Consider the following 14,346-nt stretch of genomic DNA (forward strand, 5'->3'; position numbering starts at 1 on the left):
GCTTAGGCTTAAGGAGGTTGTGAAGGGAAAGGTGAGGAAGGTTGTGAAATAGTGCCACACGGAGAACGTGCAATAATGATGGGAGAACGGAAATTATTCTGCTGTGTTTATTGATGATTCTGCTTCTGTTTACATTGGAGGACGAGATCTTCCTGCTCCTCCTCTGCCATCTTTGGAAGCTTGTCCGGATTCTGGAACAAAGTACGAACGAAGGGAGCCCATGGTAGAAGTAAATGCCTGTTGGAAACAAACCCAAATTGGTGTGGAGTCAAGAGAAAGGGGGAAAGATGTCCCGATCAAGGGCAGTAATGAGTCTATGGCACATGGTCTGACTCTGTATAAGGCTTCCTTATACATAGTTCCCATGATACTCAAAGTGTTGGTGCTGACCTTTTTAGCCCTAAACGGCCTCGGTCCTATATACCTGAAGGAGCGTCTCCACCCCATTGTTCAGCCGGGACACTGAGATCCAGTACCGAGGGCCTTCTGGTGGTTTCCTCACTGCAAGAAGCAAAGCTACAGGGAACCAGGCAGAGGGCCTTCTCGGTAGTGGCACCCACCCTGTGGAATGTCCTCCCACCAGATGTCAAAGAGAAAAACATCTACCAGATTTTTAGAAGACATCTGCCTCAAGACTCCCCTGTTGAGCACCTGAGGGACCCAGTCCTGCCACTCACCACCTGGCCTAGGGCGGCGCCTGACAGGCCTGTAAGAAATGATGATGATGATGATGATGATGATGGGCAGAGAGGGCTCCATTTTTGTTTTTTAAATTGCTGATATTTTTTATCTATGTCATTTTAAACTGTGATATTAATGTTGTAGTCTTAGTTTTAGATATTGATTTATGTGGAAATTGTTTGCCATTTGGTTGTGTATTTTTGATGTGGTATATTTATTGTTTATGACTTTTGTAATTATGTAAATCTTGTCATGTTGTAAGCCGCCTTGAGCATGGTTTTTAACGATGGAAAAGCAACAGCAACATACAAATACCGTAAAAGGAAGAAGAAGAAGAAGAAGAAGAAGAAGAAGAAGAAGAAGAAGAAGAAGAAGAAGAAGAAGAAGAAGAAGAAGAAGAAGAAGAAGAAGACCCTAGTTGCTGAGAATCACAAGTGTGGAGAAGGCCATTGTGCTTAGGTCTTGCTTGTGAGATCCCTGGTGGGGGATCCGGTTTCCATATCCATCTTTTGGCTGATCCATCAGATGGGTAACTGGATAAATCAACTGAGAAGAAAACACTTTCAGTTTCCACTGCTGAGCAAATGTCAAACATTTGGCTATTACTGCGCCCTCAAAACCTGTGAGACTCAGAACTGTCTCTGAGAGGGACGGAGAGAGTAAGAGAGAAACAGCCAGACCAGGAAGACCTCCAGGCTGAGAAAACTGCCCAGCAGAAGTCAAGGTAGTGAAAATACCCCACTATTCTGGTGGAATTAAGCAGAGGTGGGGACCCCTCCTGCAGGAGGAAATGGGGAGGGGGATTGGGGGTGGGTGGGAAAATATTTTGCAAATGCCACAATGCACCTTCTGCACTTGGTTATGTAGGGGCAGTTTGTGGTTGGAGGCAAAGTCTGCCCCCCTGGGTGATGCTCTAGAAGGAAGTGGAAAGGGGGGCACAATCCATGCCAAGAATCCACCCCTTTCTGCTTTTATATAATTTTTATTAAATTTTCTGTTTTACAATTTCAAATACTCATTTTACATCCTTAAGATATCAGTGACTTCCCTTCTTCTCTTTCCAAGGTTCCTTTTGCATATCAGAAATCCCTGCATATTTTACAAAAACTATTCCAATCTGTATTCCATTATTACATCCACCAAAACTTATTTTCACTGTTGAATTTATCTTTAATGCTGCCAGCATTTTCAGCTGTACACAATTATTCCCCATATATTCAACAAACATTTTTCTAGTTGCAGGTAGGTAGCCGTGTTGGTCTAACGTAAAAAAATTCCTTCCAGCAGCACCTTAAAGACCAACTAAGTTTTTTATTTTGGTATGAGCTTTCGTATGCATGCACACTTCTTCAGATAATAAAAATATCACCGCAGGTACAAGAGAGGTTTGAGTGGAAATGTTTAGAGAAGATAGAAACATTTTTCTATCTTCTCTAAACATTTGTCCTTCTTGTTCTCTTACTCTGTGTGTTAAGTCTGCAAGTGGTGCATATTCTGTCAACTTAAATTGCCATTCTTTGGTTGGGACTTTGCTCGTTTTCCATTTTGGGGCTAAGAAAACATGAGCCTCGGTGGTGGCATACATAAATCTAAGGAAGAATTTGTCTAGAGTTTGGGAGAAATGTAAAAAATCTGCTGAAAAGGAAAACACCTTTATGGCTCTCTCCTATTGAGGCTATTACAATAAAGAGAATTAATATGGACAGTCAGTGGGCAACTTACAGGGAATTGCTGCACTTTACCGGGGGGGGGGGGCGGGGGGGGGCGACGACACATAAACTGACATATATGGAAAGTGTAAGGAGCCACGTGACAGACTGGGGAGAATATGTTTAAAACAGACATGATATGAGAGCTACCTTCAGATACTTGAAGGGATCTCACAGGGAAGATGGAACAGGCTTTTTGCTGCTGGTCCAGGGGGCAGAACCTGAAACAATTGATTCAAATGTCAAGAAATGACTTTCCAGCTGATGGCAGAAGCTGTTTGACTGTGGAACAGACTCCCACGAGAGGTGGTGGAGGTTGGATGGCCATCAGGGAGTCTTCAGCTGTAATTCTTCAGCAGGGGGTTGGACTAGATGACCTTTGGGTGTGCCTTCCAACTCTACAATTCTGTGTTCCTCTACAAAAGATTTTCTACACGTTATTTGACTCCCATTGTGCCATGACCTTCTTGGTGCAGCTCAAGTAGTAATATAAGAGAGCAGCAACTTCCATTTCAGCATGTATTCATCACGATCAGCGCTGCTTCCACTGCAGTTTGTTTCTGCCAAATACTACTTTGTAGATCCAGCTGTTAGCTATGGCAGCATCATTCATCATTCCTGCCATAAATGTTGTTTTTGTTATGATGTGATTTGGCTGGCTGCACCTGTGAATTCCCCACTTTGATAGCCTCCTTGAATACTGTGCCAGATAGTTGGGATATAAAACTGGTGGTGGGAGGGGTAAATTATTTCTCTACTATCTGAAATGTTCTCAGCCAAATGGAAATTCAGTGTAGGAAGCATCCAGTGGTTGTGCATGGAATATATATATATATCTTCCCTTCCAGCTCCTGTGACCCCTTGTGCCCCCCCCCCAAACCCGGTGGGATTCACCCGTCTTTGGGCCTAGGAATCTTGTCCAAACAGAGCCCCCATTGGCACATGATCCCTTTGCCGAGTCTTAGGGTGATTTCCCCTCTCACTGCAATTCTGTGTGACACAGTCCCCTTTGTTCAGGGTGCAAGGATCACAGGAAAGTTTTCAACTGCTACAGGGAGCTGGATGGTGGGGAAGCAAGAAGATCACTTGCACAAGCTACCTTCCACATGTGCAACTACTGCATACAAATGTCTAATCCCCCCCATGATGAGACATTCCCTCCCCCCCCCTGACGGCATGTCGGCATCCCTCTTTGGATGGTAGTGCTAATCTTCCTCTTTTCCCCACATGCTTTGCATGCCAAATAATCTTTCTGGAGTCCTTCATGCCGCTTGTTTCTTGCAGGGAGGTGGAGGCAGGAGAGCAACCTGGACCTGAGCCATGGACAGATCGAACGACCCGGTTGTAATACCAGCCCTGGGCCGCCCATTCCAGCTGGGGATGCTGTACGACTGTCGTAACGATGCCCTCATCCCAGGTAGAGCTGGTGCAAGGAAGAGCTTATACTGAAAAGGAAAACATTGCTCATATCAAGATTAGCAGTCGGCCCAAACTGTGCAGTTTCAGTGCTCAATGGGAGAATGTCCAATGTGCTCCTCAAATTCATTTTCAACATCCCTTACTATCTGCTTCCACTTCTTTTGCCAAAGTTTGTGTTCCTTTATGTTCTCTTCATTTGGACAAGACTTCCATATATTAAAAAGAAGTCTTCTTGCCCCTGATAGCTTCTTTGCAGGAAGAAGCTCCATCGGGGCCCAGTATGGGCCACATGATCTCCTGCAACGATTTTGCTTTTTGCAGATAAAGTCGCTCAGATTCAGGAAGAGGTAGACTCCACCGTGGGAGCAGGGCCGGGGCGGGGGAGTGCTAGAGCCCTGTCTAGTCCAGTTGCGTGAGATCATTTCCAATCTGTTACCTCCGAGGATGTGGACAGGGTGCTTGGACAAGTGAAACCAACCACCTGTCTCCTTGAACCTTGCCCATCCTGGCTTATAAAAGCTAGCCAGGAACAGCTGGGCAATGGGCTTCACGGGTTGGTGAATGCTTCTCTCTGTGACCATTTTTTGATGTGGCCAATTTGGCCAACTATCGCCCAGTCTCAAATCTTCCATTCCTGGGCAAGGTGATTGAGCGAGTGGTTGCTGAACAACTCCAGGCACACCTGGAAGAAGCGGACCATTTGGATCCCTTCCAGTCGGAATTCAGGCCTCATCATGGGACTGAAACTGACTTGGTCGCACTGGTCGATGATCTCCGGCGGGCTAGGGACAAAGGTAAGAGCTGTTTCCTTGTTCTGCTGGATCTCTCAGCGGCTTTTGACACCATCGACCATAACATCCTTCTGGACCGTCTAGAGGGCTTGGGAGCTGGGGGCACTGTCATGCAGTGGTTCTGCTCCTTCCTGGGCTGTGTTCAGAAAGTGGTGGTGGGGAATGAGTGTTCGGACCCCTGGGCTCTCACTTGTGGGGTGCCTCAGGGCTCTGTCCTCTCCCCCATGCTTTTTAATATCTACATGAAGCCGCTGGGAGAGATCATCAGGGGGTTTGGGCTGGGTGTTCATCAGTATGCGGATGATACTCAGCTCTACTTCTCTTTCAAATCAGAACCAGTGAAGGCGGTGAAGGTCCTGTGTGAGTGCCTGGAGGCGGTTGGAGGATGGATGGCGGCTAACAGATTGAGGTTGAATCCTGACAAGACAGAAGTACTGTTTGTGGGGGACAGAAGGTGGGCTGGTGTGGAGGACTCCCTGGTCCTGAATGGGGTAACTGTGCCCCTGAAGGTAACTGTGCCCCTGAAGGTAACTGAATGGGGTAACTGTGCCCCCAGGTGTGCAGCCTGGGAGTCATTTTGGACTCACAGCTGTCCATGGAGGCGCAGGTTAATTCTGTATCCAGGGCAGCTGTTTATCAGCTCCATCTGGTACGCAGGCTGAGACCCTACCTGCCTGCGGACTGTCTCGCCAGAGTGGTGCATGCTCTAGTTATCTCCCGCTTGGACTACTGCAATGTGCTCTACGTGGGGCTACCTTTGAAGGTGACCCGGACACTACAACTAATCCAGAATGCGGCAACTAGACTGGTGACTGGGAGCGGCCGCCAAGACCACATTGATCTTGAAAGATCTACATTGGCTCCCAGTACATTTCCGAGCACAGTTCAAAGTGTTGGTGCTGACCTTTAAAGCCCTAAATGGCCTCGGTCCAGTATACCTGAAGGAGCGTCTCCACCCCCATCGTTCTGCCCAGACACTGAGGTCCAGCGTTGAGGGCCTTCTGGCAGTTCCCTCGTTGCGAGAAGCCAAGTTGCAGGGAACCAGGCAGAGGGCCTTCTCGGTGATGGCGCCTGCCCTGTGGAACGCCCTCGCAACAGATGTCAAAGAGAAAAACAGCTACCAGATTTTTAGAAGGCATCTGAAGGCAGCCCTGTTTAGGGAGGCTTTTGATGTTTAATAGATTATTTTATTTCATTTTTCTGTTGGAAGCTGCCCAGAGTGGCTGGGGAAACCCAGCCAGATGTGCAGGGTATAAATAAAAAATTATTATTATGATTATTATTAACCTTGCTGGCATGGACTTGGCCGAAATCCTCCTCCTCCTCCTCCTCCTCATCTGCCAATAAAGATTCAGCAGGTGTGTTCTGTTTCAATTTTTTAAAGCTTGCTGAAAACCTTTCTAGTCCACCAGGCCTATGCAGGCCATTAAGAACACATCTTTCTACAATTATTACTGTCGGTAAAAAAAGAAACAGGGCTTTTTTCCAGCCAAAACCTGCCAGAACTCCGTTCCGGCACCTCTCAGGTGGGCACCATTGCATTATAAGAGAACAATACCACATTATAAGAGAAAAATACCACATTAAACAGAAAAAAACTTCCCTATCCAGGGCTGCCTTCAGATGTCTTCTATAGGTTGTCTGTCTAGTTACACTCATACCTCGGGATAAATACGCTTCAGGTTGAGTACTTTCAGGTTAAGTACTCCATGGATCTGGAAGCGTTTACTTCCGGGTTCCGCTGTGCATGCATGCGCAGCAGCGCCGCTCAGGTTCAGTACTTTTCAGGGTGCGAATGGCGCCCCGGAACCAATTAAATACTTAACCCGAGGTATCACTGTACTGTAAATGTTCATTTTTTCACCTAAAATACTGTCTGATTTATTTTATAGTACAGTAGATTGATTATTGCCTTCATTTTATGGATCAATGGTCTGGTTAGACAGTTATATTGCTGTTTTAAGGGGTGTATTTCATCGTCTGGAACGGATTAATCCACTTTCCATTACTTTCAATGGGAAAGTTCGCTTCAGGTTAAGTATGGACTTCTAGAACCAATTAAGTACTTAACCTGAGGAACCACTGTACTTTCCATCTCTTCTGATGAAAATAGGGATGTCCTAAGCCTAAGGGGAAGCGGAACATTCCAGGATCAAATCAGAAACCAGGATGGCTTCTCTAAATCTGAGTCTGTCCCTGAAGAATAGGGACACCGGGAGGGACTGTAATCCATTGTTAAGTGTTCCTGTACCAATAATTTTATTGGAGGCGAATTTTCCCTGGCGACAGACGATAGAACCACAAGACTGCGGTAAAATACTCAAAGAATACCGTAGTTTTATTACGGCTATACGAACAACAAGCCCAAAGCATGTGGATGTTCTCTTTCTGCAGGCAGGTGCAAACTGCAACTTCTTTGCTCTTTATACACATCACCAGCTGTGCCTAATTATCCTGGAAAACCACACCCAGAACTCATAGAAAACGTCCTTAAATTTATCTGCACCCTTTTCCTGTTTCGTGACGAATGATACTTAACAAATTTAACAACTTTCTTTTTCTTTCTTTAAAATAATTTTTATTGCATTTTTTAAAATTACAGATAAACAGCAACAAAATAAAAATCAACACAAAAACCAATACAAATAATACTCAATACAGAAAACACACACACATGAATACTTCTTCATTTCTTCTTTCTTTATATTCAGATTCTCGATGTTCATCTAAACATTGTTTGTATCCATAATAAGCTACTTGACTTCCTCTGCCTTTTTACGGCTTCAACATTTCTCTTTAATTTCCCCTATACTCTGTATTCCTTTATGCAATTCCTTTTTTCTTTGTATTTGTGAAATGTAATCTAGGCACAACCAATGTTCACATTTGTTCACTATCATTTTTGGTCAAAGATTTTCCCTGCCGTTTGCAAAGTTTTACAAAACTGCACAAACCTCTTTGGTTGGGGATGACAGTGGGACAAAATTCATGAGTGCAGACATTGTGGGCAATGATAGCTCTATTTTAACTCCTTGTTTCAATGTTCAGCCTTAGGCATTAGGCTACTTGTGTTCTATATTTGTATGAGCATACTCAAGCATTGCATATTTCTCTGCTTCATCCCAGGAATCACCCTTTGGGACCAGGACTCGCTACAGAATAACCTGGGTAGCGAACCACAGCCCAAGACTGAATATGAAATCATTGCTTCCGACTCCATCGATGTTAAGGCCTCTGCCCTCAACGTCTCAGCATCGCTCAAGGCCAGCTTTTTGGGGGGATTGGTTAAAGTGGAAGGGTCAGCCAAGTACCTTCAAGACACCAAGCAGTCCAAGCAACAGGCCAGAGTCACTCTGCAGTACAAAGCTACCACCAAGTATTCACAGCTGACCATGAGCCATTTGGGAAACAAAAATGTCTCTTACCCAGAAGTTTTTGAGCATGGCACAGCCACCCATGTTGTCACTGCCATCTCGTATGGAGCCCAGGCTTTCTTTGTGTTTGACCGAAATGTCTCTTCTTCCGAGTCTGTGAAAGACATACAAGGAAGTCTCAAAGTTATGATAAAGAAGATGGTCACTAATGAAGGCGAGGCAGCTATCCAAATGAACAACCAGGAACGAAACCGTGCAAATCAGTTCAACTGCAAGTTCTATGGAGATTTTTCTCTGGAGAGCAATCCGGTGACTTTTGAAGATGCCATGAAGGTCTACACTGCTCTGCCCAAAATGCTGGGTACCAATGGGGAGAAGGCTGTGCCTGTGAAAGTTTGGCTGTACCCACTGACCAAGCTAGATTCCAGAGCAGCTAAGATGGTGCGTGAGATCAGCTTAACACTGATCTTTGATGCTCAAACTGTCTTGGAGAAACTGAATGAAATCAACATGCGATGCAATGATCTGACTATGAATCCTGCTGTTGAAAACTTCCCAGAATTAAAGTTGAAAATCAAGAGATTCAAGGATCTGTGCAAGCAGCACAGGCAGACTTTCCAGAAACGACTGACAGGAATCTTGCCTTTGATCCGGGGAGGGGGGGAAGAGGAAAGAGTTCTGGTGGACATCTTAACATCCATAAATCAATCACCCTTCAATAGCCAAAGTCTCAATAAATTTTTGGACACCAAGGAACAAGAGATAAACATGGTCAAGTCTTACCTTGATATCCTGAGTGGGATAGAAACCATCTCCTCGCAGAATAAACTGGAAGAGGTAGTGCTTAACCACCAGAATGAATTTGTGGTCTCATTTACATTCACCTCTTTACACAATGAGGAACCATTTTTAACCAGCTTACAACGCTTTCTTAAGAAACGACCGGCAGATCCTACAGGAGTCGAAAATGCACCAGAGGAGCAGAATGCTTGGTTTGAGCAAAAAGACAGACAGAGAAATGCTCGGAAAGCTGGCAAGTCCATTGTTAATTTTGCCCAAGTCAATAAATCAAATGGGAAGACCCGGTTCCTTGTGGCTTCTGTCTCAAATCGGGACAACCCAGGAGCTTTCATTTACCTTTACAAAGATGGGGAGCTGATCAGCAGCAACTTCGAGCTGCCCTCAAAACCTCTCCCTCCCCTGGTTGGCCGAATTGGACATGAGAGTGTGCAGCTGACATTTCAACCAGCTGAGTATGGGAGGGCTTCAATCTCTAGCTATCAAGTAGAGTACAAGATTGCAGGAGAAGAAAAATGGAAGATTGTGAATACAGACAACAGTCAGGAGACATTCCAAGTGAGAGGGTTGAGGCCAGACTCAGAATACCAGTTTCGATACACCGCTAGGAGCAAACCAGGACTTAGTGAGACTAGTGATGCGAGAGGATCTGTAAAGACACTTCCTACCAGCCCTCCTGGGACACCGAAAAAGAGAACAGCAGAGTCTTCCAAAATCAGTATTGTCTGGGAGAGCCCAAAGGTCATTGGAGCTGATATCAAGGAGTACAAAGTGGAGTACAAAGTGGTGTACAGTGAAGAGGCTGGAGAGGCAAAAAGCAAGGACAAAGATGAATGGGCTGAAAAAAGAACAGGGAAGAAAACAGAGTTCTGTGAGATTGATGGTCTGAAGCCCCGGACACTCTACGGAGTCAGAGTCTCAGCCATGTGTTCCGGTGGGGCTGAGAGTGAGCCCAGCAAAAAGATTGTGGTTTTCACATTAGTGGGAGGAGATGAGAAGAGAGCAGCTTGTAAATACCTCCAAGACAGCATCCGGGTGGAGGATGGGCCACCAGCAGTGTATGTTCTGCCACTGGAGCGCATATCGGATGTCTCTGGATCCTGTCCAACATACCAGCTAGGGAAAGAGAACATACAGGCCCCCAACAAAGTGATTATGGTGATGGGGGCAACAGTGTCAGGGAAAACCACTCTCATCAATGGGATGATCAATTATGTCCTAGGTGTGAAATGGAGAGATGATTTCCGATTCAAACTTATTCATGAAAATACCAACAGAAGCCAAGCTCAAAGCCAAACATCAGAAGTGACCGCTTACGTCGTCCACTACCAAAAGGGTTTCCAAGTCCCCTTTTCCCTCACCATTATTGACACTCCAGGATTTGGAGACACAAAAGGAATAGAGCATGACAAGTTGATAAAGCAGATCCGGGAGTTTTTCTCCTCCCCAGGGGGCACTGATCATATAGATGCCATCTGTATTGTCGTCCAGGCCTCTTTTGCTCGTTTAACTCATGCCCAGAAATACGTCTTTGACTCTGTGCTCTCCATCTTTGGCAAAGATATAAAGGACAACATCCAAGTCCTGATCACATTTGCAGATGGACAGACCCCTCCTGTTCTCGAGGCCATTAAGGAAGCCAATGTACCATGTGCTAAGGATGCCAAGGGCACCCCTCTGCACTTCAAATTCAACAATTCAGCACTGTTTGCCAACAATCCCGTGCAGCCTGGAGGCAACTTCAATGAAATGTTTTGGAAAATGGGCACCATGAGCATGAAGACCTTCTTTGATTTATCCCACACGCTAGAAACAAAGAGCTTAACATGGATGAAGGAACTGCCCAGGGAGGGAAAAGACCTTGAAGCTACAGGTAGGTAGCCGTGTTGGTTTCCCCCCTCCCGACCTTGAAGCTGTTATTGAAGAGATACAGAGCCCAGGAAGGTGAGGGGCCATGCAGACGCCCTCAGCAGGCTGCCACTACCAGTGACCGGACCCCGCCCAGCGTCCGTTATGAAAAGAACAGTTAAGTTCCTTTTACCTTTATCAGAGCGTTTTCAAGAAAGACAAAATGACACAAATCTCATGAGAATACAACCCTTTATTGTTTAACAAATAATAAGAGCTCATCCATTCACTCATTCCCTCCACTCATTCATGCTAACCAGATAGTTGAACCCACTAAAAGAGATGGCCAGTCTCTTTTAAGAGTCAATGGACGGCATCCTCCTGCAGGTAGGACAGAATGCAAAGTTCCCAAGGCCTTCCAGGTCCTTATACAGTAATACCCCGCAAGACGAATGCCTCGCGCAACGAAAAACTCGCTAGACGAAAGCGTTTTGCATTGCGTGAGACATCTCAAAAGACGAAGCCGCGGAACAGTTGATACAGAAGGCAAAGGAAGATCAGCTGTAGTGCGGGTCAGCTGAACTCCCTTTGCCTTCTTTCCACGCTACAGCTGGTTCCCCTTTGTGTTCTGCTCATCTCTGCCGGTTGCCCCTCACCGCCGCTGCAAGGGGCAACCAGCAGAGACGAGCAGAATACAAAGGGGAACCAGCTGTAGCGTGGGTGTTCTGCAGTGGTTATTGTTGCCGCCTGCCTGCCTTCCCCGAGCGAGCGCCACTGCCTCCGCCAGTTCCCCGAGCCTAAGCGCAGCGGGCGCTTGGCTCGGAGAAGGCGGGCGCTGACCAGCTCTTCGCTGTCTTTCAAAAGCCTCAGGAAATCGAGAACTGAGGATCGCCCTTGTGGGCAAGACTAGAGGCGGCAAAAGCGCCACAGGAACACCATCCTTGGCCAGAAGCTCTTTGATTCAAAACTTCAGGCCAGGACAACCACCTTGGCCTGCCAAAGGGCGTCTTGCTCTTGGAGAGGCTATGCCGTGTCCGTGGTTGACACAGCGGATATTTTGGGCACAGGAGCTTGCGATGAAAGGCTGGACCAGGAGACCAAGCGTTGCCTCGACCTCTCTCAGCCTGGCCCTCATGCGCTCGTGTTTGTGACCCAAGTGGGCCGCTTCACCGCGGAGGACAAGGAGGCAGCCCAGCGAGTCTGGGACATGTTTGGGATGGAGGCCATGAAGCACACCATCCTCTTGTTCACCTGCAAAGAAGCCTTAGAAGGCAACTCCTTGCGGGATTACGTGATGCAGTCAGAGAATGAGGCTCTCCGGAAGCTGGTCCAAGAATTGGGGGGGGGGGGCGCTTCTGCGCTTTTAATAACAGGGCAGCAATAGAACAAAAGGACCAGGTCTCTGAGCTGATGGAGATGGTCCTGGAGATGGTCCAGGGGAATGCAAGGCCCTACCTAGAGACCCCCATCATGGAGGCAGCGCTTGGATATTACATGGCAGGAGGCAGGAAAAGGGCCAAGGGAGAGGGGGAAGGGAAAGCTCGCAAGGGTTTCACGCAGACCATGAAAATTGGGGAAGTTGTTATAAACTTGTTTAAATAAAGGGGTCATATATAGCTTTCCAGGCACCCTTTGTTTGCTTTTGGCTATCAGCAGAGAGCTCAGGTTCTGTGAGTGTAATTCAGACCAGAGTCTCTTGCTCTCTATAGGACACACCCTGTTTCTGTAATTGTAAGTTGCTTGAAACTGCTTTTAAGATTGTGCTTTAATTGTTGTAACCCATCCTGGGATCTTAGGTGAAGGGTAGGCTATGTATTATTATTATTATTATTATTATTATTATTATTATTATTATTATTATTTTATTATACAAAACTAATTCACACTACCTAAACAAATCACAGCATTTGGATGCAATTCTCCAGTGAAAGATGTACAAAGAAAGCATACCTGCTTCAGTTTTTTCTACAATCTAGAGAGATTATATATCTATATAACCAAAGGGGTCAGCAAGAGCCTTTCTCCCACACCTGCTGCCAAGCCAAGGAGGTCAGGGGTTTGTGGCTGTCCAGTGGGTATCAATACCTTGCAGAAGAGTTGCTCACCATCTCTTGCCTGTTTCTTGTAGAACTCAGGATCGTCCTGGTCGGCAAAACTGGAGCCGGGAAAAGCGCAACAGGAAACACCATCCTGGGGGAGAAACGGTTTAAGTCGGCCATCTCTCCTTCCTCAGTGACAGTAAAGTGTCAGAAAGAAGACACTGTCATCGGTGGTAGGAGAATTGTGGTGGTTGATACGCCTGGCTTTTTCGACACAAATGTTCCAGAAGATGTGACTGCCAAGGAAATCAAGACCTGCGTGAATCACATCTACCCGGGAGCCCATGTCATCATACAAGTCATTCAACTGACTCATTTCAGCAAGGAGGAGAAAAAAATTGCTCAGTTGAGCCAGAAGATCTTCAGCTGCAAAGCCAAGGATTACATGATCATCTTGTTCACCCGGAAGGATGAGCTGGATGATAGGCCTTTCAAAGAGTTCTTGGCGAAGGGAGACAAGGATCTGCTGAACCAGATCGCTCAGTGTGGCGGGAGATGCCTGGCTTTCAACAACCGGGCGAAAGGGCAAGAAAGAGAGGAGCAGGTGGACGAATTGCTTGGGATGATCGACCACCTGGTTGAAAGGAACAAGGCAGCCCCCTACTACACTGAAGACATGCTGGAGAAGGACAAAGAAGAGGTTAAGATGAAGAGGAAAATATGTGAGAAGAAGGAAAGGAAAGTGGTTGCTAAATTTCTATCATGGTGTAACATACAGTAATATAGAGTATGCCATGGCATATGTAGTGCTTTAACCCTCCTCCCCCCCCCCACCTCCATCTGTTGTCCCCTGCAAATCTGTCTCTCTCAGAGCTGTTATTAGTCTCAAAGAAAAAACAACACATGAGCACCATTCCCCTGATATATTTCAAACACGTGGTTTGAAAGCAGTGGTAAGATGCTGGAATCCACCAATGTAACCTTGGACCCAAAGTGGGGGCTGCCTCCTCCGGCCTTCTGGAGGAGGGAGGGACCTTTCTGTCAACACCCCAAACAACCCCCCCCCCAGCCTAAGGGGCAGCTTTACTGAGAGAGGCAAGGGCAGGCATTGTACGCTTGTTGAGGAGATATATTTCTTCATCTCAAATCACTTTACATCATTTGGTGTTTCCCCTCAGAATAATCTTGTCAGAGACACCACATGCCTGTGATTCCCATTTTACAAAATGGAGACTGAGGCGGGAGAGTTACTTGTCCCAGTCGCCTCCCTGACTGAGTTTGTTTTAATCAATAAAGGACTGCCTGGATTAATTGGGGCTCCTGAAATGAGGAGCTTGCTTGAGAGAATGTTCAGGGAGGCTTTTAATGTTTAATAGATTACTGTGTTTTATTTTTCTGTTGGAAGCCGCCCAGAGTGGCTGGGGAAACCCAGCCAGATGGGCAGGGTATAAATAATAAATTATTATTATTATTATTATTATTATTATTATTATTATTATTATTATTATACCTCACTGCTGTGCCTGATGTTGAGAATCCCCCATATTACCCAGAAGACCTGCTTTTGTTGAGAGGAGTGGAGTGCGTGACTCTGGGTTCCCATCTAAGTCTATTACTTCCCCATGTTCAGTTGTGCAAATTTATAAGAAAATGACATTATTATCTTGTTTGCTGTAGGTTTGTATTT

General features: G+C 46.1%; 1 protein-coding gene and 1 pseudogene across 1 annotated transcript; both read left to right on the forward strand.

The window, feature by feature from the left end:
* The first annotated feature begins 1,332 nt into the window (after positions 1–1,332).
* On the forward strand, positions 1,333–14,128 carry LOC118092045 (uncharacterized). Its single transcript, XM_088654345.1, has 4 exons — positions 1,333–1,405; positions 3,675–3,807; positions 7,727–10,645; positions 12,749–14,128. The coding sequence occupies exons 2-4, from the start codon at positions 3,711–3,713 to the stop codon at positions 13,438–13,440; spliced, it is 3,708 nt and encodes a 1,235-aa protein (XP_088510471.1). The 5' UTR covers positions 1,333–1,405; positions 3,675–3,710; the 3' UTR covers positions 13,441–14,128.
* Positions 10,987–12,491, forward strand: LOC148684331 (GTPase IMAP family member 2 pseudogene; annotated as a pseudogene).
* Positions 14,129–14,346: the final 218 nt, after the last annotated feature.

This window comes from Zootoca vivipara, chromosome 11 (assembly GCF_965207765.1).
Source record: "Zootoca vivipara chromosome 11, rZooViv2.hap1.1, whole genome shotgun sequence".
NCBI classification, from domain to species: domain Eukaryota; kingdom Metazoa; phylum Chordata; class Lepidosauria; order Squamata; family Lacertidae; genus Zootoca; species Zootoca vivipara.

Bases quoted from the DNA above. Each gene is read 5' to 3' on its own strand.
- LOC118092045 (XM_088654345.1), top strand. From the start codon at position 3,711: ATGGACAGATCGAACGACCCGGTTGTAATACCAGCCCTGGGCCGCCCA. The intron at 3,808-7,726 runs GTAGAGCTGGTG...GCTTCATCCCAG, and splicing joins TAACGATGCCCTCATCCCAG to GAATCACCCTTTGGGACCAG. The intron at 10,646-12,748 runs GTAGGTAGCCGT...TGTTTCTTGTAG, and splicing joins AAAAGACCTTGAAGCTACAG to AACTCAGGATCGTCCTGGTC.